This window comes from Zonotrichia leucophrys, chromosome 4 (assembly GCF_028769735.1).
Source record: "Zonotrichia leucophrys gambelii isolate GWCS_2022_RI chromosome 4, RI_Zleu_2.0, whole genome shotgun sequence".
Taxonomy (NCBI): Eukaryota; Metazoa; Chordata; class Aves; order Passeriformes; family Passerellidae; genus Zonotrichia; species Zonotrichia leucophrys.
The window spans coordinates 55,706,319-55,730,915 of NC_088173.1; the positions used below are offsets into that span (position 1 = coordinate 55,706,319).

Genomic DNA, 24,597 nt, shown 5'->3' on the forward strand with positions numbered 1-24,597 from the left:
GGGTAAATGTAGGAAAAAATACTGCCCCACCTTACACAAAATTCCCTGAATTTCTCTCTTCTAAAACTTTAAGTAAAATATGATGGCACTATGATTTTGTTATTTTTAGCATCTGCCTCATGTAAGATTTGACATTATTGCCACCAGAAACTTTGCCTCCTTGTTGTATATCCTGGGTCAGCAGTGAATCATTCAGACACAACCCAACAGCAAACAACTGCTTTCATATCAATAGCAACACGCTATTCAATCAATAGCTAAGCTCTTAAGTAACATTTAGCTGAAATCTAAACTGGAGTTGAATCCTAAATTGTGGTCTTCCAAACTAGAAACTGAAGAAAAAAAAAACAGAAGGAAAAATGCAATTCAGAAAATATTTTATTGAGTACAATACCATTTCATTGTAGGCTTTATAAAACACTGCCAACCTCTCTGAGGCTGAATACAGCTTGGGCAGGTGCACAAGGAGTGGGAGAGAGGGACAGCATCTGCAAATTTTCATGCAAAAGGCATAATATGGGATATTTGCATCCAGATGATACCTTGTTATAGTGCCCAAGTTTGCACTAGCTCACCAGAAAAAAATGAATGAATTCACATTTAAATTTTATAAAGGATTGTAGCAAGCTCAAATTTACTGGGTGTTGCCATTGCACATTCAACAACTAAACTCAAGATCATGAAATAAAAATCAGTATCTTGGATTGAAAGTACTGTGAGAAGCCTTGTGTGGAAACTGGATTAACTCTAACTCCAGAAACTGATGGTGAACAAGACACCATAGCCACTGTAGATAAGGACAACTGCAGTTTTTACCAATGTACTAACATCTATCTTCCATTTTTAGCAGACAGAAAACAAGGCAAGTTCCTGGAATTTGGGTTAATCCCACAACACACATCTCATTAAGACCCGGCATCGTTGTTCTTGGAAGGAGATTAAACAAATAGTAGTCCATAGGCAATTTGCAGTTGCATGAAGCAACAGAAAACTCATAGAAAGCAGCCTTAAGTAGGGGACAAAAGTAGAAATATTTATATGAAAGAAGTTCCTGCTTAATGGAAGGTAGACCAACTAATTTTTCTGGTAGGTTCATTTTCAGCGATGGTAAAGCATAAATGTGCTATGAAATGTAGGAACAGTCAAAAGCAGCCTTGAAAAAGTCTCTATATTGCTTAAATTCTCTCAACCATACCTCTTTATGAAGTATACATATACTCAGAGACTGGAAGTTTTCAGGTTGACCATATTTCTACAGCTAACTGTATTTTATGAGCTGGTCCCCACATAATCTTTAAAATTCTGCCATGAAACCTGCACTGTACTGCCAAAGAATTGAGGAGCACTTGTTATAACAGTGAATATGAATGTTAAGTATAGCAGTTAATATATCAAATTACACAGAGACATCCATTGTCCTTTGGGTGTGCATTTCCCAACATGTGTAAGTACCAACACTTTGAGAGGAAATAATTTCATAAAGCAGGATTGAACAATTTGTTAGCTACAACAGTATTTGCAAATGGAAAAGAAATTATTAACCCACACTAAGAAAAATGGAAAGGTAAAATTTAGCATATTCATTAGCAATTAGTGAAAATAGTCCAGGAAGGCCAAAGTATTCAAATAATTCAGAAATTTTCTGTTGAAATGAAATTTCTTATTTATTAAAAAGACAACACATTCTCAAGAGAGCACCTTCTGCAATGAAATAATTTAGTTTCTTCATATAGACACGTCATACACAATGTTAACAACCATGAAAAACAATACAAAATGCTTTCAAATTTAACAAGTAGAAAAATATAACTAGTATATATGGCAATTGTGAATCTAATACTGTACAGAAGTATTTATGGATTTTACAAATAAATAATAGCTTAAATGCCCTTTTTAAATCTTCTAACTGTACACTGGAACATAGGTTCTGAAGCTTACCACTAACTTGCCACAAATGTGTGCCAGTCAAATGTTCTGCCCACAAGCTCAAAAAACTTCTTGTTGGGTTCATGGAAATATTCCTGCAGTTTCTCCAGTAACCGGGTGTCCACTTGCGGGTGTGCTCGTCCTTTGGACTCGTGCAAACAGCGCTCTCTACCACTGTCCCTCAGGCAGTAAAACCCCTTAGTTTTATTGAAATAAAAGTTTGAAGCATTTATCTGTGGTGATAACTTCAGAAATCTCTCTACCTTTTCTATTTCTGGAAAGGGATCTTTGATTAGTCTGTCCCCATCTACAATGTGGATATGATCAAGAGGAAAATACTTCAGCCAGTTCTGCATGTGAATGTAGTATAAGCTTCTGTTTATTGCCTTGTAGTCCACATTGAGTTCACCATTTTTTATCAGGAATTGCTCTATGGATGGGTACGGCTTGTGCTTCTGCATGTGGTTGTAGAACACTTGGGTATAATCTGACAGCACTCTCTCGCTTGGGTCTCTTAAAATAAGGAGTAGTCTCATGGATTGGTTCATGTTATAAACTCTTTCAGGCACTTTAGGTGATGTGAAATACGCTGGAGTTTTTTCCACGGTGATCTGATCGGGATACGAGAATGGCATTTGATTAATATACCACTGCAATCCGTTCCTGTAATGGTCTTCCCAGTCAAAGAAGTGAACTTCACTTTCTGCTGCTGCAATATCTGGATGGAGACTCAACATCTCTAACAAAGCTCTTGTTCCACCTTTTCTCACTCCAATAATAATAGTCTGTGGCAGCTGCTGACATGATCCATTAGAATGAATGTTTTCCTTGAAGTCATTTTTCTGAGATGTTTTCTTTAAAAGCTCTCTCTGAACTGACTGAGAAGAAGTCTCAGCATTTGAATTTATAGCTGGTCTGGAAGGCACTATCTGAGGTTGAACAATAAGCAACACAGCTCCCAGCAGAAAAGTTGCCATGACAGAAGTTCTTAGTCTGGTTTCACTCAAGCGGGTGATAGGGCATAGAGCAATTTCCACCAAGAACAACCCTTAAAAGTGGTTTTTGTTTTGCTGAGCAAATGTGTTTTTCTCAAGCAAAAACTTCACTGAAAGAGGGAAAAGAAAAAGCACATTATTTTATATCCAAACACACTGCAAATTATCTTTTTCTGTTCAAAGCTGAACAAACTTTAGCTTTCCGAACTCCAGGCTCATAGATAATTTAGTGCAATTAAATGTTTTAAAAGACAGGCATATGCAACGATGCCATAAGAAAATTATTTCCTGACATCAGGAGACATGAATATTATGAATCTTTCATTTGCACACAGGGTGTTATTAGTTATTATTTTTTAAAAATCTGATTTCCTTCGAGTTGAACCACAATCATAAAAGAATTGTTTTCTTAGTCTACAAGAACAGATTTGTCTAAGAAACAAAACATAAAAAGGAAAAGGTGTGAAGGGGACCAAAAGAGCATGCCTAAAAGCTGAGGGTCTTGTAGGATGTCTGGGAATTACAGCCTTTCAAAGAATCATGTAACAGCAACCTCAGAAATCAAACCTCCTGGGAAAAAGGCTCATGCAATGTAGACAGAACTGTCCAACATGAGAAGGCAACACCATCCTGGACAGGAATTAGGAAGAGCTCTAGGTAAATAGCACACCAAGGAAAAGTTGAATTTTGCGTCATTTTTAAGTGAAGTTAACTTTTGCTTTGTGCTTACTTGTTTCTAAGGATAAAATAGGTGGCTTGCACAATGGCCCTGCAAAGAGGTAAGATAATGAAACTATAGACTATAGTATGACTGAATCAACAAAACACTAGAATACCTGTGGGTCCCAGCTCCATACTCTGGAAAGAAAATGCACAATGGGTACTTCTGAAGGTCATTTCAAGAGTTAGCCAGCAAGCTGCTGTGATGTAAAGAACTAAGTTTAGGCTTTATCAAAAGACTACTAAATACCACCACTGAACACCCTTTAAAGGTCAGGGTATTTTTAACGCAATGTTTGAAGTGAAATTGTAATGGTTTCACACATAGTAGAGCTATTAGGTTGTTGCAGTATGAGCAGGCTGTGTACACAAGCTCCCTGAATTACAATGTCTTCCAAAGACTTTATACCCTCAGTGAAGGGCTGGTGTGGATTTCAGTATTGTCTAACTCCACTTAGAAGTAGAGGCCATGACAGCTGAGTACCTGACTGCTTTGCCTTAGCAGGCTACTGTAATTATGAATTTAAGCCCGGAACAGCACATACTGCGCCAGTTAACAAGGGCTGAAATATGAAATTACATACGAACAACCTGAGGAAATGCAAGGGCTAGGTTTTGGAAATTCTCCAGAGAATGTGAAAAGAAACTAATGACTTTTCCACAATAACCTAAGTCCCAGTGCAACAAGGACTAATGATGTGTTTCTAAGTAATCTAAAGTTCTGTTTGATAGCTTTGCATTTACAGAGGTCGTGACTCCATCCTGAACGGAACAGGTCTGCTTCCTGATGTTTTCTACTGATTATCACTTATTTGCTTTCCCTTTTTCCATTTTTAAAGGGCTACAAGGCAGCAATATTGTTAGGAAGCAGAAAGCGAGGCTGCGAAGAAAGAGAAGCAAAGTGTCATGATGTGAAGTTAAGAGAAGGCCTCCTTGTATGCCCACAGGCTTTGAGCTTGTGGGCATACCTTGTCTCAGGCTATTCTGCAATGTCTGATGTGAGGCAATTCTGCAGAGGAATTTGGGTTTTTTTCCATTTTTGGCCACTGTTAAGTTTTCTCTGTCTGGAAGAGTTCCATTTCATCTGTCATCATTAGTCTTCTGCTCTCTTTCCCTGTCCCCACCATTCCTCCTAATCATTCTCAGCTTAATCTATATCACTTTTAACAAGAAACAGTATTAACAGCCCCACTGTGTGGCTGTTGACGGAGGAAGACACTGGGTGACAGAAAATTCGATGTAGGTAAATTCCCTGAGCTTTGCTGCCACAATATTCAGCAGCAATGGGAGCACAGGATACAGCACCAGACAGATTGGATCAGCGACTGATGGGCATCTCAGTACACAAGAACAACAAAACATCAACTCTGCTGAATTTTAAGGTCACAGATTAAAAGGAATAGCCACTTACTTCACAGTATATTTTAAGTCACTGGCTCCATAAATAGTAAGCCGGAGCAGTTGTCTTAACACCTTATTGGAAAAGCATAATAGGATTCTAGCAAGGAACAGGTTGAACTGTGTGGAAAGAAGTGAATTTAAAGCCTTCTGGTAGGAACACTTATTTCTTAATAGTCAGGTTGAAATATGCTATGCTAGCAGCCAAGTTCTCTAACAGACTATCTCTGGAAAAATTAAATTTTAGCTGCTGGTCTCATAGTGACAGCACACCACTGGATTGGAAAGGGGGGGGGGGGTTGATTTTTTTTTCTTCCTGCTGTTGTTGGGGGATTTTTAGAGTGTTTTGTTTTCTCTTTGAAAAATAAAATTAATGTTATATATTAATTCATTGAGATTCTTAATTTGTAACTCATAGTTCGCATATTAGTCAGTCACCAACTTTTTTATTCAAGCCTTCCTGCGACTAAATATAGCATAGGAACTTTTGAGAAAAAGCCATAGGAAGGTGTCTCTTCATTCTAGCTCTACTCTTGTTTTAGCCAGCTTCTTTGAAATCAGAATACACGGGATGTTACAGGTGTGGTACCAGGGGCCCCACCTCAGGCAGGCTTTTAAGCCTCAGTGGAGCTCTGCCTCAATTGTCTTCCAATTGTTAAAGACTTCTGTAGGGCACAGCTTTTTCTAAATACACAAAAGCAACTGTTTCCTGTTGCAATATGAAATCTCATTGTAACATAGGGATATCTTTTGTTTCAGACATACAGAACTTCATTGTTCCTCCTCAGCTATTTGTTCAGGTGCACATCCTCCACTGCAGAACGAACACCTCTACTGTACTGATAGCATTTATTTTATGCACTTCCAAAAAACCACATCAGTAACTATGCCATTCAGAGTACCTATACGATATTGTTGTTTTGTTTTCAAGTAATAGAGCTTTTCTATTTTGTGCCTTTTCTTTCCATTCTATTTTGTTTCTCACAAACTGTATAGGCCTGATATCTGGATCAATTATTTTGTTTTGTTAGATTAATGCAACACAAAGGACATGACTGTGCCTCTAAATTCAGCATAAAATACACAATGTGTGAGAAGAGTGGCCTTCAGGAATAAAGCAGCATGTAAATGGGTTGTCATTCAGCTCTTATGTCCTACATTCTCTTGAATGCTTTAGGTCAATCTGTAGTTTGCTGTCTAGAATTACAGTGGTTTATATAAAATGACGCAATTGTGTATTCCATAGCTTTATAATGTGTGGGTCTGAAAAACTCTTTCAACAATAAGAAGCATGCACTGAGGAGTTTAAAGCAGGCACTTTGCCAAGCTACTTTTCTGCTTTCAGAATTCTCTTCACTGCATCCACAAGTCATGCAGAGCATACATGACTTCACTTCATGACTCTGTATTCCAGATTAGTTCAAAAACTTTAACTGACAGCCATTACTTTTGTATTTGCTACAAGTAAATGAGCAAGTTGTAAAAGAAACACAGTTTATGTTAAATGGTGCTTTGAAGATTATACCAAGAGTTTTCAAAAACTCTGATTGCTTTTGCTTAATCTTTTCTCCAGCCTTCTCCAATTAATTAGTGAAATGTGCCATCCTGTTTATTTTACCAGATTCAATGTGGACTTTATTATTAAAGCCTATTCAACAGTAATAGTAACTTGGGAATAAATAGAAAATATAATCAGTAAATGCAGAATGATGGCCAGAGGCTGTTATATGTCATTGACTTTTAAGCCTGTTTCAGTACTCTTTGAAACATGTATCACTATTTTGTAATTTCTGATATTTCTTACTATTCTACAAAGGTATTTCAATGCCTCTATATGTGTGTCACCAGTGACACTGCCTAAACCATCTAGATTATATAGACTTCTTAGTTTAATATGCATTAACAAAATAAGGTAGTTTTTTCCTAGAGTGATAACTTCATTTTTGCTGGGAATTGGATAGGGTTAGATTTAGCTCTGAACTTTCACAATAAGCTCTGAGTTAGCTGCCCAAGTGGGTAGGAAGAGGCATAAGGAGTGTCTGTAGGGCAGTCAGTAAGCATCAGGCAGAGTCACACCTCACAAAAAAGCCCACAGCGACACACTGAGAGGTTCAGCAGAGCTAATGGGACCCAGTTACCAGCAGGACAGTCACTAGGAGAGGGAAGACATCATCCTTTCCATAAGCATGCAAATGACTTCGCCTTCATTAAAGAGAAGTTGTGTTTTCCTGGCTCTTTAGGGACTGTGGACAAACAGGTTAAGTTTCAGATGGCCTCACTTTATTTCCTTGCAGAACTGAATCCCTTCACTGGAGAGATCTCTAAAACACAGCACAGCCATCTAAAAATACAGTCTGGACTGAATGAGAACTATACTTCACTTGCTGAAGTTTGTCTGTAGAGGGAGATTAGAGCTGAAAATCTGAGCAAGACAGTCTGTTCCCATAAAGAATACTTAGTTTTGCTGATGTGATAGAACCTCAGGACAAGTTGTGGACTATATTTTCCCTTGCACATATTTGGGTACAGAGTACTGCAAAATATAAGACTAACATTGCTGGTTAAACCAAGCTGTGCAGTACAGCCCACACATCTGCTATGCTGGCGGCTTCTGTTGGTAAAAAAATTCCCCTAACTGAGATAACCAACTTCCTAAACTGATAAAGACTCAGTGTTCTGAACATTTGTATTCAGTGATGTGCTTTAAAAAAACCCAACTAGAGCAATTGCAGTGTACTTGAAATCCTTCAAGAACTCATTGATATGAACAGTATATTCCTATCCGCTAATAGTAGACTCTGTCCACCACAAGATGTATTGCTTAGTTGTTTATATTAGTTCAAGTGCCACTTTGTACCCTGGTAACATAAAAATTCCCAGTACAGCTATCACTTAAAGCTCAGCCAAGAGCAGGAAAAGATAGGGACCAGGTTTTTGGGTTTTTTAAATTTAATTCAAATTACAAAATGTTTTTCTTAAAAATATATTCGGCAATTTTTTTTACTTTGATCTATTAAACTGTATCACAATGCCCTCTCCATGAAGAAATTCTTCCTATACTTCCAACTGCATACACTTGTGGTTTTTAAACCCATTTTAACAAAAGTTTTAAACAACATTTGCCAATGAAATGCTTGAATTCTAGTTTCCAGTAATTAACTACAAATAAAATACTTTCCTACATTAGTGAGTGTTATGGAGATAGGTGGAAGGAAAGAGGTAAGTAAAGGAAATAGAACTACATACTACTGAAGGTCTCCAAAACCATAAACTATTGATCACATCATGAAATATCAAAAAAGTCATTTGCACATTGAGACATGAAACTACATGCAACTGTATAAACCTGTCCTACAGTGTCTAGATGATATGTACATTTCCCAAATTACATAAAAAGTGCTGCACAACCAGCAAAGATTAAATCATGGCTTTAACTTTTATAGTCAGATGTTAAGAAATCTAATAATAATTTCAGTGCTGTTAAGATGAGATACTGTCTATCAGCACTAAAACTTCAGAAATACACTTTAAAAGGCTGTTAAATTTTGGGAAGGGGAAATTCACAAAATGAGAAAGGCTGACTTGGTAGGAAGTATTTTTGGCTGAAATCTGCTGCATTTCTGCACCTGCTGTGATAAATAGAGTTTATGCAAATTAGATAGGCCACCAGTTCATGACTTCCAAAGGAGTTCAGCTCCAGTGTGAGCAGTAAGGTAGCAAATTTACAATAGACTATGGTTATATATAACATGCTCTCTTTCTTAAGGCCAGAAGGGACCATTCTAATCTTTCATGGCAAGAGATCATAAAAAGTGTTAGAACAGAAAATACCCTAGATTTCAGAGAACCTCATGCAGGTAAAAAAAAAAATGGGACATTACACCAGAATAAAAATAACTTGAAAAGCTCAGGATACACAGATTTTTTTTTTGTACTGAACAGTAATATGGAATCCCCTTAACCCCTTTTACCAATTTTTTAAAATACCTGTCAGGATTCAGTTTTGTAAAGAGGGTACACTGTACCACTGCCTCCTCTACCCCCTCCATAAATCCAAATGCTCAATTCAAAATCCAGAAATTGCTCCCCACCCCACTTTCCAAGCAAAATGGGTCACATTCTAATTAGGAAGCAGAAAGCTATTGCACAGTTAATAGAGTTGCTTCCTAATTCATCAAAGCTGTCCCCAAGAAAACAGCATGCGTGAAAAGATGGCTCTGTCCTGTCTTGCCCCCTCTCAGGACAAAGGCTCACCTTAACTGGATGTATTAAAATAGGGAACACAGGAGACTAATCAATCCCATTTTCATTTCCTCTGCCAGGCAATTTCTTGCCTCTTACACAGGGGTGTAAGCCCTGTTTGAGATGCCAGTAATTTACAGCAAAAATAAAAACAACAACAAAAATCTCCACACCTCAAAATATTCATTTAGTTCATATTCTGAGTAGATTTCTGTGTCTTCTTCACTCTCCTGCCTTCAGAATAACATTGGAGCAGGGTGAATACTGGTGAGGTCATCACTGTATTAGACTTAGCTAAACCAATCAATTTACTGAGCAAAGCTCTACAGAGTGACCTGGAGGGAACCCTCCTGTTCTGGAGTGACAAATGAGACGACCAGCAGGATCTCCCATCTTGGTCTGCCTTAGCATACTGCAGTTTTGTTTTTCTCATTATCAAAAGTTTTCATGGAAATCCATCAGCTATGATATGTTTTTGGGCTCTGATATCTTACGCGCTGTGAGTGGCATTTCCGGATGAGGGAAGGGAGAGATCCCAGGTTAGTAAGACTAATAAAACATTTTTTTTATTTCCTCTAATAAAAAGCAGAAGAGTTGTATTTATCTGTACATACATGCATGTATTAGACAGTGTTTTCCACACATTCTGGTTTTCTGTAATGCCTTTGCAAGCACATGGCTAGTTCAGAGCAACCAAGGTAGTATCCTGACAAGGAAAGGGACACAGATGGGAATCCAGCAATCCTGAGGCTGGAATTTGCTCTGTCAAATTAGGGTCTCTCCACTGCAACAAACAGCTGGCCTTGCTTCAGATGCATAACCTTCCTGCTGACCTACCAGAGGTAATTTTGGTTATGTAGTATCAAAACGCGCTGCGTTTTTGAAAGAGGAGAAAAAAAGAGGGTGGGTCCTGAAAGGGTGGATGTGCAAGAGAGCTGAAGTTGATGCCAGTGACTGTGCTCTTACTGAGAGGTGCTCGTTTCTGAGCATTGTGAGAAATTCACTTATTCAAGAGTGCAACAAATGCTGGCAGATGTAAATTGCAACGGTTATAGCCAGAGAATATATATATTCACCAAACTGAATGTGTTCTACTGTGTTCCATTTGCCATACATACTGCAGAGGCTCTCTCTCAGTGGGAGTGGGCACTGCATGGATCTCTCACGCCAGAAAGATGCTCCCTGCAGACATTCTATCCCCATGCCATTCAAGCATGATATTCCTGGAACTTCACAGGTATTTTTTCTTTCCACACCAAAATCCAAAGAGGAACAGTCTTGAAACTGGGAAAGCCCTTAACCCACTACACTGACAGAGAAAGGAAGGAGAATAATGCACTTTAATTCCCAGCCAGCTGAGGTGATTGAACTGCCTGTACTCAGCTGTGTGCCCCCTCCTGATCTTTTGAATTTCTGGCTGGAAGATGAGACCAAATCCAAACTCTTCCATCTGAAGGCTACCACCCGTCCCTCTCAGCATCCTTTTACCCCCATAAGACTTGAACTGCATACACCTTTATCCTAGCAAAGCACACCGAGAACTGCAGTAACCAAGCCTTTGCTGTAGTACTTTAAGGTGCCAGTCCTTCAGAACAGAAACGAGTTCGAATCAAGGCTTTGTGCCCTCCTGCCAAGCCCCAAGGACCACTGTGCCCCCAGCCCTATGCCGCTCGCAGATTCCAGCTCAGCACGCTGCATCCCGCCGGCTCCAGCTTTATATGAGGAGCGAGCGGATCGAAGATGCTCAGCAGAGCTTTTGCGAGTGTTCTCCCGTCAGGCAGGCGCCCCGCTTCCAGAGCCCCACCACTCTGCCCTCACTTGCTCTTGTCATTTTGCCACAGGAGAAAGAAGATGAAGAAAGTGCCCAGAAGCCGCACCTGGCCAGGTGCTGCCGAGCACTTTGCTTTTCCCCGCAGCTTTCTCCCCTACCCCCACCGGCAGCGCTGCCTCCCAGAGCCTGGCTCCGTGAGTCCAGAGCGCTGAGGCAGCTCGGCGCGTCCCTGCCGAGGCTGGGCACAGCTCTCCGGTACCGCCGGGCCGGGCAGACGCTCCGCAGCCCCACAGCGGCGCTCTCCTGCCGCGGCCGCGGGGCTCCCACCTGCCGGCAGCAGGTGCCGGCCGGGCGGCGGCGCCGGGCGGCAGCGCCAGCGCTCCCCGGGGCCGGCAGAGCCCACCCACGGCCGCCGGCACCCTCGCCCACCCCGAACTTCCCACACGGGCAGGGCAGCGCCCGGCCCGGCGCGCCGCTCCCCTCCGCGGCAGCCGCCTCACTCACCGCCGGGGCGCGGGGCCGGGGGGCAGCGCTCGCCCCGCTCTTCCATGGGCGCCCGCGGGTGGTGGCAGCGGCGGCGTCCGGAGCAGCGCGCCCGGCGGCGGCGTGCTGGGGCTGCGGGGGGCTGCGAGCGCCCGCTGTCGCCCGCCTCGCCCGGCCGGCAGCGCCGCAGCCCGAGCCTGGCGCCGGCTCGTTTGTAGGGCCCCGCCCGGGCCGCGTCACGGGCAGGCCCCGCCCGGGCCGTGGGCTGCGAGCGCCGCGCCGGGTGCGGGCTGTGAGGCGGCGGCCCCTGAGTCCGGCTGTGCAGGCCCGCTACACAGGACTGTGTGCTAACAGGGAGTTCGCCCAGATAATGCCACAGGTCCGGGGAAAGGAACGGCTGTGCGCAGCAAACGCACCTGCCCCGTCTCCGTAAAATCCTGGAATATCTTTAATTGGAAGGGACGCACAAGGATCAGTCCAGAAGGGACGCACAAGGATCAAGGAGTTCCAAGTCCTTCGATTGCCTCCTTCCTGTACTTATAAAAATACCACCCATGCGAGGCTGCTTGAATAACAGACTTATAGTACTTGTATTTACTTCTTCTACTTCTTGTTTACTTTCTTGGGACTTTACAAAATGGCTCTGATTTTTTTTTTTTTTTTTCCTTCATGAAATGCTTTCTGTTTAGCCAGATGAATTTGAAGCAGTATGGATGTCTGAAATGACTGAAATATTGTCCCTTAAGGGCAGTGGGGAAAAGACCTTCTGGGGATTTAAGTTTTAAGATTAATTTATTGAAATAGATCTTTATTTACCATAAACTGAACTGTGTTTTTTTTTTTTTTAAGACAAAATGAGTTTAAACTGGCATTAACATACTGCATCCATTATTTCAAGTGCCAAACTCTTGAAATTTACTGTGAGCAAAATACAGACCCAAATAAATTTTAAAAATAAAATTAAGTTCTCAGTTGATTTTGATAAATTCCTTGTAGTTTAACAGATCTGACACAGGTAGGGTATTCCCAAACAAAGTCTATTAGCACTGGTTGTACACAGGTCGTAGGGGTTTTGCCTGAAGTGGTGAACTGAAGACAATTCTGTCAGGACTCTGGGATGTTTCTCATCAAGTTCCACAAAGCTGTGTGGTGGTGACAAATGTGATCTGTACCTACAGTGGGAGGTACTTTGTTCCCCCAGTCCCCATCCTGCTGTCCATCCGTGACAGAAGAGTGGGAAAAGGTTGCCATTGAAGCTGAGGCAAAAAAGTGGGTTTTTTTTCAATCTCCTCATCCATGGAGCAGTGTTGTTTATCAGGTGGTTATACCTTCCTGACCCTCTCAGCAGGGATGTATCTTCTTTAACCAGGGCTATGACCTGCTCACACCTCATTTACTCCCTGGAGTGCTGGGCGGTGGGAATGTTGGGTCTCACTTACTCACTGCACCAAAACTCAGCTTCGTGCATTAGTGTTATGCACAAATATTCATGTTGTAAGTTTTCTTATATCCTTTACCTTCAGCCTTGGCCTGCACTGTTAACATAATAGGAGGCAAAGCTACCAATTATGGAACACTGCTTTCTAAGCATGACTTCTGTTGGGGGAAGCAGAACAAAGATGATATGTTTGTAAAAGTATCACCAGCAATTTCAAGTGGTTTAGAGGAAGTAGCTGTGTTTGTGGAGTTATTTTGTTTACAACCATTTACCTCCAGCCTTGAAATATGTAACAGAACATCTGAGGAGTGAAAAGTACTCAATTATGTTTTCAAAAGAGTATTGCCAAGTAGAATTTTGTTAAAAGTTTTCAAGAAACAAATGTAAGTACTTAAGGAAAAATAGGATGGTATAACTATAAATGTATTTTATTTTATGGTTTTGCATATTTAACATTTAAGATGTTTTCTGTATTTAAGTGTACTGTATCATTGCAGTGTGGTTGCTTTAGCACCAAGAGATATGTACAAATACTTTACTTTTAATGTTTCAAAATAGAGCATTTCACAAGAGCGTTTACTGAAAAAACCCCAAAACAATAGTACTGTCTTTTTACTTTGTATTTTTATACATTTCCATATGTTTTACTGTAAATCTGAGAGTCTAGTAGAGAAATACATTAATTTGTGATTAGCCTTGCTATTTAACACTGATATTCATGTCATGAATGTGGGTTTTGATTGTCTTGGAAACAGGTTAAAACAAAAAACTTAAATGTTGTTCAGCTATAGACCTGCATAGTTCAGTCATAAGGGATCACTGTTTCTTCCATGTGATCTATAGATCAGATATCATAATACTAATTTCATTTTTAATACCCAGTCTTGATATAAAAGAATCAAAAGATGAAAAAAATCATCATTTCTTTATTATTCCAATCATGAACTATCTTTGGTGTCAAAATAATAACAGAAAGCATCTGTGTGCCCTTTTATCTGAAGGTATCTAAGGGTAACTTCAAGCCACTGTTTTATATAATCACCTTTCCAGGTAGATTAAAGATATGTTTTGCCCAAAAACATACTTTCTTATTCTAATTAGGTCATTTCTCAGTATTCTTTTTCCTTTTTAATAAGCTAAACAAAGTGATCTCTTGCAGTGTCGCACAGAAAGGCTCAAGAAAGTTTAGATTTAATTACTTTTCTTCACTTTTCACAAGATCTCATCAGTGAGTACAATACTGATGCTAAATATTGACATGGAAGCATTTTCACAATGCTTTGATAATGAATCCCAATTGCCAATAAGGTTTCAAGATTTACCGATTGTGCAGTTCTTAAGGTATTTCAAGTACATTTCTTTCTTATGTAATCCTTACTTTTTAAATTCAGGTGTTCCAAGCCACTAAATCTGATGCCTTATGAGAGTATTTTGCCTTCACACTTCTCTTTATCAAGCAAATTTGTAATTTCCTCAAAGGAGATTTATTTGACATGATGGTGGTAGTTTCTCTTCAGCTGTGGGTAAAGTGGTAAGAGAGAGTGACATTGAGTCAACAGTGCCATATTTTTATTTTGCTAATTGATTAATGAGTAATTTAGAAAAAGGAAATGAGACTTCTTAAAGCCAAAAGAATGAGAAAGGAAATGAAAACAACATTGCCAATACTTATTTACGCTTCCCTCAATAGTCCAAAAATGAAGATGTGAGAGATGGGGTTACCAAAGTTCTAGCACATCCTGAATGACTGACATGTGCCATAGAGGCAAAAGGAAAATTTAATCTTCTGCCCAAAGATTAAATTAAATTTTAGCCTGCTTAGAGAAAAACTCTGCCAGAGGAGATAGCAAATGATTCAGAGCCAAGATTGACTAATTTGGGGATTGAGCTGAGGACAGGAGCCGTGTTGGAGACAGGAGGGCAGCCGAGGTGGGCTGCCTGCACAGCAGGGAAGGAGAAGGTGGTGACTCACTGGAAGCAATGTTCCTCCCAGGACAGAGCCCAGTGCCTCTCAGCCAGCCCTGGAGGTGGCTCTGCTGCTGGCTCAGCCCTGAGCTGGCTGAAGCAGCTCCCAGAACAGCCTGGGGAGCATTGGATTCGTGCTGTCATAGCATCAGAGGGATTTGAAAACTTTATTTCAAACACTGTGCTTCTCACTATAGGAGTATTGGAGATGCAGAGGTGGAAACTAGCTGAAGGAGCAAAGACATGAAAATTTTTTAATAGAGGAAGTAGTTAGAGCTTTCTCTGTACAGTCTATGTTGGAGCTACCTGTTACGCAACAAAATTCACATTTGTCAGGTTGAAATAATCCAGATATGACTTAAGAATTCAGACTCACAGGTTTCTATTTTGTCACCAGGAATCCTCTAGGGAAATCAGGGAGGAATTAGTAGTGTTATCCAGTCAGCTAATGGAATACGGGTGTAGAATTTTAAAATACAATTAAATAGGTATACATTGTAATGTTATTTTAAATTCAGGAAATAAAAGGTGTGTTTCTTCAGGTCTAAAATTTACAGAAAATGTGTCTAACTTAGGACAAGAGTGTAAGGACATGAGTAAGGCACCATTTTGACTAGAAAAGCAAAGTGAAAAGGGTAGGGAAGTATGGAAAGAGGTTTGGGGTTGGGAGTGTGAGGTTATAAACCGGCCTTTGAACAGGTGAAGTACCTCTGAGGAGAAGAGCTGTCCATGAGGTGGAAAAAGCAGGTTGGTTGCTGACAGTAGAAGGCACAACTGAAATAGGGAAACAAACTGGGGAATGAGACTAATTCTGAATGCGTAGCAGCTTTGAACAAAAATGCAAAAGGCTAATCTGTAAACTTTTTGACAGCTGAGTTTGCTTGTCAAGTGTCCAGTGCTGTCAATAGCCAGTTCTACTTCCCAGAAGCAGTGATGGTGCATTTAGAAATAGTAATATTGAGGAGATGTAATATTGTGGTCCAGGCTGGGAGCCACCACTACCATATATCCTCTCTATGGTCCAGTATATTTTAAAATTATTTTCACACCTTAGATTAAGCAATAAAATGCAAAGAATGAAAATGTAGCAGATGGAAAGGAACTGTGTGAGAAGGACCAGATTAGTCTAGGTACAATACTGAAGGAGGTGCAAGGAAAATCTTAAAAGCCTAATCTCCTAAAAATGCTTTCAGGGATGATTTAACTACAGAGAATGAGTGAGAGCTTGCAGTATAGATGAGCTTATGGTGGAAGTGAAGCATGCAGAGAGGAACCTTACAGTGAAAAGAGAGGACAAATGATAATTAAGTGTTAATATTGAACATTTCTAGAGAAATAAATAAAGGCCTAGTCTGAAGATCCCTCACAGCCCTGCCTCATAGCTCAGTTTAGACTTTTATTTAAAATTACTCTGTGAAACATGCAGGGGTGCCATGGCCTTCTAATTCATTTTCTTTAGTCAAACATTCTCAGGTTGTTACTTTAAGCTCCAGGAGTTGAATATTGAGCATGGAGGTTTATTCTGCTGTAAGAAAGAGGCCTGTCAAAATCCTGTAGTTCAGCATAAACTTTTAAGACTTTTCCTTTCCCTAACTGTAGTGTTGTTCACAATAAAAAACAGATTATCATTTGGTGACTCAAGACTCTGAATCATGGCTTCTACATGATCTGAAGAATGCTGGTTATAACAAAGTAAAGGAAGAAAAAGATTAGTGGTAACTTGAAAATGGATAAGATTTAAATTCCAGTTCCATGTCAGACTTGTCATAGCTTTGCAAGCAATTAAGACTCTTTCCTTGAGTATGCAGGGTACCCCTATCAAGGTGTTGCTATATAAAGAGAAGTGAATAGGTACAAAATGATAATTTTTGCAATGTCATCTTCCCAAACAGCTGTGTGAGTCCTGCAGAGTTGCAGCTGCACAGGATTTCCCACCTTTCTGTTCTGGGTGACATCCTAAGTCTAGCAGAGCCTTGCAAAGGCAGCACAGCTTCCAGGTGCTTAAAAGGCAGGTACATGACTTTCCTCATCTTCACCTTGCTGCTGCTGGACTCAGTTAGGCAGCTGAGCTTGCTAAAGCAGGAGAAAACCACCAGCAAAGAGAATCTTTTCTTGATGGTTTTGTGCAAACTACCCTGAGGAGATTCCCTTGTGGTGAGAAAAAGTTAGGATCCATATTTTCAGTGGTACTTAGCCACTTGATATCGGAAGGGAAAAGTCAAATGGTGTTATATCCATTGGAAATTGCTAGCAGCACACAGGCCCTTTTGCTCAGAGCAGGTGATAGCAATCCATGCATCTGTGTCCTGCTGTGCAGATTCAAATCCAGAAAAAATGCTAAAGATGGTGGAAGGAAGCAGTGTAAACAACAGGTTGTCTTCCCATTTAAGCATTACTATGCTTCCAGACTTGCAATTTCAGACATCTCTCAATGTCAAAAAGCCTCTTGTATTATTTGGGTTTATTATGCCTTCAGCCTGAGAGCTGTATTTTTTTTTCTACTCACAGCCTTGCACAAATGTAAAGAAATCGCCAGAAGGTCTCTGTAAGAAAAGTTAGTGCATTGCTCAGTCTTCAGGCTACTCTAAATTAGGAATGATTGGCCTCAGGTTGTTTTAAGAGAAAGATATTAATGATAGGTATTTGTGATCTTCAGAATGACAGTTTCCCTCTCAGTTTTTAGAGGGCATTGCTGTGATGGAAAGAACCGTTCTGCATTTGTTCTACCCCTCTTTGTTTGTCTGTGCCTGCTACCTGATGGAATATATTGTACCAGATGGATTTTTTTATTTTATTTGTTTAATTGAGGTTTTTTTTGTTTGGTTTGTATTGGGTTTGATACTTTGTGTGTGTGTATATATCTATTGCTTTCTTTAGAAGCAAATCCCTGTTGAGCCAAAGTTACATGGTTTGTGAGAACTTTTTAGTAATAGGTCAGAACTGATCTGCATGCTCTATTTGAATTGTACTCTACTGACATTCTTGCTTAGGTGAAGAAACAACTTTCTGTTGAACTTATACTCTGCAGCTCAAATGAAAACCTTCATGGTAGTAAACACAAACATATTTCTTCTAGTGCTGCAGTGTATTGTTGAGGGTTAGCCTTTACTCAGCCTTTAGTGTGTGACATGGGCAGGGAATCAGGAATGCGAGTGTGTGCTGCACACAGCTCACTCCTAGACAGAGCCTGATAGCACTGCAGCTCTCTGGGATTGCTGCTGGCTTTAAAGGGATTCAAGAGAGGCAAGCCATGGCCCACTTTTCTTTCACACAACCAGCAGGAGGTGAATCATACCGTGTGTTTTCAGGAGCAGTAGGAAGTGATGGGACACTTTGAAGCCATCCTTCCCATGGACAGTGTGCAGTGTTTACCTGCTCAGGGCCAAGACTGGGACCCACTGTGTGGTTGTTTTGTCCCCTTGGGTTATGCTACAGGAAAAATGCCTTTTGACTGCAGGGTCTTTTTCTTATTTCAAATAGAATGTAACATCACTAAATGGACTAGAAGCCTAAAAAATGCTGTCATTGCTCTTAACACCAAAAAATGTTCAAGTTGCTTGTGATAACTCCAGCAGGGGTATGATTACCTTAGATGAAAAGAACATACCCAGACACAAAGATGCTTTGTAGCCTTTATTAGACAGAGCTCAAGGTTGAATGCTTTCACTTGCAGATGGTATCCAGTAGGACTGTGTTCCTTGAAGGCCACTGTTGCTTTTAAAAGAATTTGTTGGATTTTTTTTTTTTTTTTCCTGTGGTGGACTCTAAACCTGAACACTCAGCTGTGGCGCTATGATTCAAAGTGCTGCCTGCGTTTGCAAGTGATTCAGTGGATCAACTGACCTTACTGAGCAAAGTATATTTAATAAAGAAAAAGAAAGCATGACCCAGCCTTTCGTCAAAGGCCACCCCTGTAATGTGGGCTGTGTTCGCCTTTGTTGGCTGTAAATGCCAGTAACACCATCAGGATTTCCAGGCACAGACCAACTGGGTTGTGAAACCTAAAATGCAGAGAGAAGTCTGAGGAAATTGGATGACCCATGCTGCAGACAGAATACAAGTTCAGTGTAAAATATTTATTGCTCCAAATTATCGTTGTAAGAGTAATAAAATGAAGCCATATTTGTAGGCTTCACAGTGATATATTTTTATGAGCTTGGAGCTGCTGCTTTTGTAAATTCAATAGAGAAGCTGTTTGGACTTGTTTCAAATTTCTGTAGCTACGGGGGAAGAACATTTATTCCCTATTTCACTTGTTAGAAACAATGAAAAACAAATCTTTTATCTGTTTACTAAAAAATACAGCTTTAATGAAGCTTACTACCTTTCTGAGTCTGGTTCTTTGACTTCTCCAGAGATGGATCCAGGTTACACTGAGTGATAGGGCTGACACCAATTCTTTATGGGCCTTTTTAGAAGTACAGATGAAAACTTTTTAGATAGATTCAGAAGAAGTACTACCCCAAATCATGTAGTCAAATTGGAGTATTTCAACTGGTTTTGCTGGAGATTGAAGGAAACAGTTATTTGTGAAATTCTGCCTAGACCTGGTTTCTTGGATTGATTCTTTCCCCAGGTCCTCAGCATCCTGGGGGCTGGCTGCACTGGTGGGGTCCCTAAATTATCCTGGCTCCCTGGTTGCAAGAGTCTTTATTAGGCAGGAATCCAGCCCTTGGAATTGTTAAATATTGAATGGTAGTTGGTAGAAGTTTTTTTTGGAAGTATCAAAATCATTACAAAGATGGAGTGACCCTTATCTTTCTAAGCCTGTAGCAGTGTGCCTTCCATGGGGCTGTCTTGACAGAAAGGCAGTCCTGCTGGATGGGTGAAAGAGCCTTTGTTATATGCTCAGGGTTAGTGCTATTCAGACTTCTTTTATGGTGTGGGAAAGGAACCCAAACCCACAACTGCTTCGTGCTCAGTTGCTTTGGGTAACTCTTGATTTTTCTGGCCCAATTCAGCTATTGATCTGATTCTGATTGGGACCAATTTCAATATGGTAAAGGTTGTTAGAGGTGGCAGTGCCCTTGGGTTGTGCACTGGCTGTATAAGAAAGCTGTTCCTGGGATCCTCATTGGGGATGCCCCCACATTCCTAGAGAAGCCTTATTGTGTGAGCCAGTTCAGTTCTTTCAGTGACAGAAAAGAGGGTTAACCCCAACTTCAATAATTAAAAGCAAAATCTAGCATGCTTGACTAGAAAATATGTATAGAAAATATATCTATACATATATATATATATGTATATATATATATATACATATGACCTGCAGCTTTTTCCTGAAAAGTCTTTTCCTCCCCTGCCATTGTTGTTCTTGCCTCTCTGTTGCATATGTCTCAGTTTAATGATCACTATAGAAAAAGAGGGAAAATACATTTTAATTCAAATAATTCACTGTTTTTTTGACAAAAAACTTTCCAAAGAAAAAATAGATTGTTTTTTATCTTCCTCTGTATTTTCTTCCTTCCAGCTTCTCTCCCTCAGTGGAAGAGAGGTAAGATATATTGCACTGATTGTAAGATAGGCTTTTCAAATAGCTGTTTGTATATGAATAGTAACCAGTTTGCTCCAAGGCAGTATTTGATAAGATATGGCAGTTTTAAAATTCAGCTGCCTTTTTAGGCTCTTGTGTCTTTGTGTAAACACCTGAAACCTTTCATTCCACCTACTGTTCTTCAATACAGACAAGATAGAAGCATCTCAACTCACATAGTTCAGGGAAAGAAATGACCAGTGGCACAGACCCATCATGAGCCTTCCTCAGCACTACCAGCAAATAAAGGTGTCTATGTCTAAGTAATATAAATTTTACATCTCTTAACACATTTATAGACCTACTGTTTGAAAAATTCTGTGCTAGGATAATTGTTTCATGTGTCTTTTACTCCAGTTTTGCCATTCAAAGAAACTAATTTTGTCCTTACGTGGCAGCAGAGCCATAGTAAAGGAAGGGTGGCAGATGAGGTAAACACACCAAAATATTGGGAATTGCTGCTTCTGATATTATTTCCTCTGAAGAGTAGGGGCTGAATTTCAGAGATTTGGAATGAGCAGGAGACAGCGCAGCTCAGAGATGCTGGAAGGAGAAAGCACAAGAAGATTGTGGGCATCAGGGGTGCTGAGGGACCAAAACTTTTAGCAGAGGTAGGCCTTGAGTTATCCAAATCTTACTATGATCCAGATTGTACTTTTGAGAATACAAGGTTCCACCTCTTCATAATTCATCCTGCTAATCACCAAATAGATTGATGAAACTATGTAATAAAAACAATCACAATTTTATTTACAAGGCATCTTTCTACAAATACTGTGGGTTTGGAGCATCATCATTAACCTGAGTTCCCATCTAGATCAATAGCAGCTCAGATTGAGAGGGATCTTGTGTAATCCAGTGCAGCTTGCCCAAAGCCAGAGACTGGTCAACTGCCACATATTTCTACTAATTCTTGTGATTTTAATTGTTTGCATACAAGCTATTTATTCAGTGCAAATCTCTTGGCCAGACTATGCTATGTCTAACTTATTTGTAGGTCTATCACCTCCCTGATTTCAGTGATTTCCTTTCCATTGACATTTTTTAGGTGCAGTCAGTTCTCAGCTTGCCCTATTGCTTTACTATAGGATCCTCCCTTTCTATCTTCTTTTATTATAGGAACCATTTCTGTCACATTGGTCTGCCATATTTCTTTCTTTAACCCCTGCTTAGATTTTCTTTTTCAGCAGAAAAATATTATATACTTAAAATAGTCATTATTAAGGCTGCTTTTTTACCCACAGAGCTAAAAGCTATTTTAATTTCTCATCAAAATCTGAGATGATTTTAAAAAATGGATCTAATTACATATTTCTGATTTCTGCTAAGAATATTTTCTAGTATTTACATTTTCTAGGTTGCTCTTTCTGTCCATGGGTCCTGGTGTGTACTGTAGCATATTTCATTACTAAAGTGTGTCTGGCTAATATATCCATATGTAAATAATTGTGTGTATATAAATATTTATAATTTATGTAAATTCCTGCATAATGAGAATATTATTAGAAAGATATGGGGGTTTTATAAATATAAAATCTATTTTTGTTTGTTTGTATATTTGTTTAAAAAGTTACAAGAAAATAAACTTCCTGATTTGTGAGCATCAGCTCACATGATCTATTTTCTAAATCAAATTAAGAGAAGAGTAAGCAGAAATTACCTGGAGTTAATTAAAGTTTAGTTTTAAGCAGTCTCACTACAAAAGCTTAAAATACCTATTAATTGCACCTATAAAGTTGCATCTATCAATGAGGTGCAACTTGGTTACAGAGTTGCTTTAAACCCATTGCCTGATTTCAGTTTTCTGGGAGAACAGTAGAAAGAATGGTTGAATCCCATTGTGTAGAACTCATTAATAAAAGAGTGCTAATGCAAATTTGCTACCCTGGTAAGCTGTGTCTTATATAAGTTTGATTCAACTAGACAAATGACCTGCTTTTAAAAGGAGATGGAAACATTTGCAGTAAAACTGTGCTGTCAGATGTGCAGGGGGTATAGAGCTCCTACAGAAAAGACGTTTATTCAAATTCTTTAGACACGGAAGGTCAGACAAGCCTAGTTAAAAGTCAAGAAAATAAAATCAGCATTTGGGACTGAATCCTTGTCTCAGTGCATAGGTTAAATACCCTACCTGTCCTCTTGGGATGGCTGGGCTGGTCTCTGGGCTGCATTGCTCAATCAGTCCTGGAGTGGTGCAGAAGTAACCTGTGGTGACTACACAGCTGCTGTGCAGAAATGTTGATGTGTTAGCTCAGGTGTGTGCCATTTCTAGTTCTAGTGGAATTCAGCTCCTTAGGATAGAAATGAATGCCTTTGTTATGAAATAACATAGGAGATAAACAGCACCAGAGAAGAATAACAAGAGATAAAGAGCACCAGGGAAAGTTCTGTATTTTTCTTGATGGGGTGAGTAGTCTCCCAGAACACATCTTTCAACACTGCCATTAATACTAGAGGAAGAAACCAATTTAATGCATTAGTGATAACTGCAGACTTTAAAACACACAAATTTCTTGCAAATAGCGTTGATCACTTATTCAAGCAATTGCTTTACAATTCTTTTTTTTAACTTGGCTACCAGTCTAATACAATGGAATAGCAACATACAGTTCTGATCTTTTTTCCCATGTAGTTCATTAACTGTATGGAAATTATTTCAAAATTGCTCCACCAAGCCAAGATTTTCAAATGTAGGTTTACAAAATAGATTTCTTTCCTATTTGTCACAGAATTGTAGAATGCTTAAATTTGGAAGGAAGCCCTGGAGGTCATCTGGTCATGTCCCCTGCTCAAGCAGAGCCATGTACTGACAGTTGCCCAGGACCATATCCACACATCTTTTGAGTATCTGCCAGGCTGGGGACTCCACAAGCTCTTTGGGCAATCTGTGCAGTGCTTAGTCACCCTTACAGTAAAAAAGTGTTTCCTCATGTTCAGAGGGAACCTCCTGTACCTTAATTTATCCTGTCATTGGGCACCACTGGAAAGAACCCGGTTCTGTCTTCTTTTCACCCTCCCTTTAGGTATAATACTTTGACCTGCTGGCACCCCATAATAGGGGCCTTGGTTACTTTTGGAAAGAGGTAAACTTCCTTGGTTGCTTTTGGAAAGAAGCATAGAAAAATATTTGCAGCTATTTTGTGTTCCATTTATGTTTTGCATCTATTGTCTTCCTCATGCTGACATGTTCTTCCTGTATCACATCTTTGAACAATGCTGAAGATAGCAGCATTTCAGGTTTTGTTGAGTCATCCCACATCTAAGGAAAAGCAAAGGGAGCATTTTCTTATTACTTTCTGAAAATGGAAGAATGACACAGTAGAATAATGGAATCCCTTTCTTCTTCAAATACCTGCCAATGCGCCCAATTTTCCATATTACACCCACGCTGCAGAGGAGAGACCTAATCAGTGATCTTCACATTTGTGTGATTCTCCTTCAACTCCAGGCTTCCATGCAATTATACAAGTTCATGACTATATGAAAAAAAAACCAATTTCACATACTTTATTAGAATATCTTCAGGAATTGTGGTTAGGTAGACTGGATCCTAACAGAAGAAGTCACTTTTTTTCCATTCTTATGATTTCTTATGTTGGACAAGTTGAGCTGATTGCATGCCAGAGGATGAAGAGTGCTCCACCCACTTGTGGCTTTAGGCAGGCCGTGCAAAAAATTGCAAAGTGGGTTTTACCTGTACCCAAAGTGATATTCTCAGCTGCCTACAAGATCCAGGCAATACAGCTTTGCCACGTAGTGCGAGAGGAAAAGGAATAGTGCAGCTCTAGTGCCCAAAGCAGAACAAAACTGCTGTGAAATATGAAACACTTTTCAATGATCTGATTCTTTATCTGTAGCTCCTTAGTTACAATCAAGGAATCATGATGACCAGCTAACATTTATGTTTGTCTTTCTGAACAGATGAATCTTCAGTGAAGATACATAGGTCTGTCTTTTACAGCTGTCTGTATTTGACTTAGAGCTCTCCATGCCTATTTCCCCAGTTCTGTAGATTACTTCCACTAGAATACTACTGGAAAAACATTCTGTCATTTCTGCTAGTAGAATGAATGCGTGCTACTGTTGAGTGATTATGAATTTGACCCAAAGGCAAGTGTCATGTGGC

The 24,597-nt window shown here is 39.9% G+C and overlaps 1 protein-coding gene across 1 annotated transcript; it reads right to left on the bottom strand.

The window, feature by feature from the left end:
* Positions 1-360: 360 nt before the first annotated feature.
* Positions 361-11,704, bottom strand: HS3ST1 (heparan sulfate-glucosamine 3-sulfotransferase 1). Its single transcript, XM_064711798.1, has 2 exons — positions 11,557-11,704; positions 361-3,031 (listed from the first exon to the last, which is right to left on the bottom strand). The coding sequence occupies exon 2, from the start codon at positions 2,901-2,903 to the stop codon at positions 1,941-1,943; it is 963 nt and encodes a 320-aa protein (XP_064567868.1). The 5' UTR covers positions 2,904-3,031; positions 11,557-11,704; the 3' UTR covers positions 361-1,940.
* Positions 11,705-24,597: the final 12,893 nt, after the last annotated feature.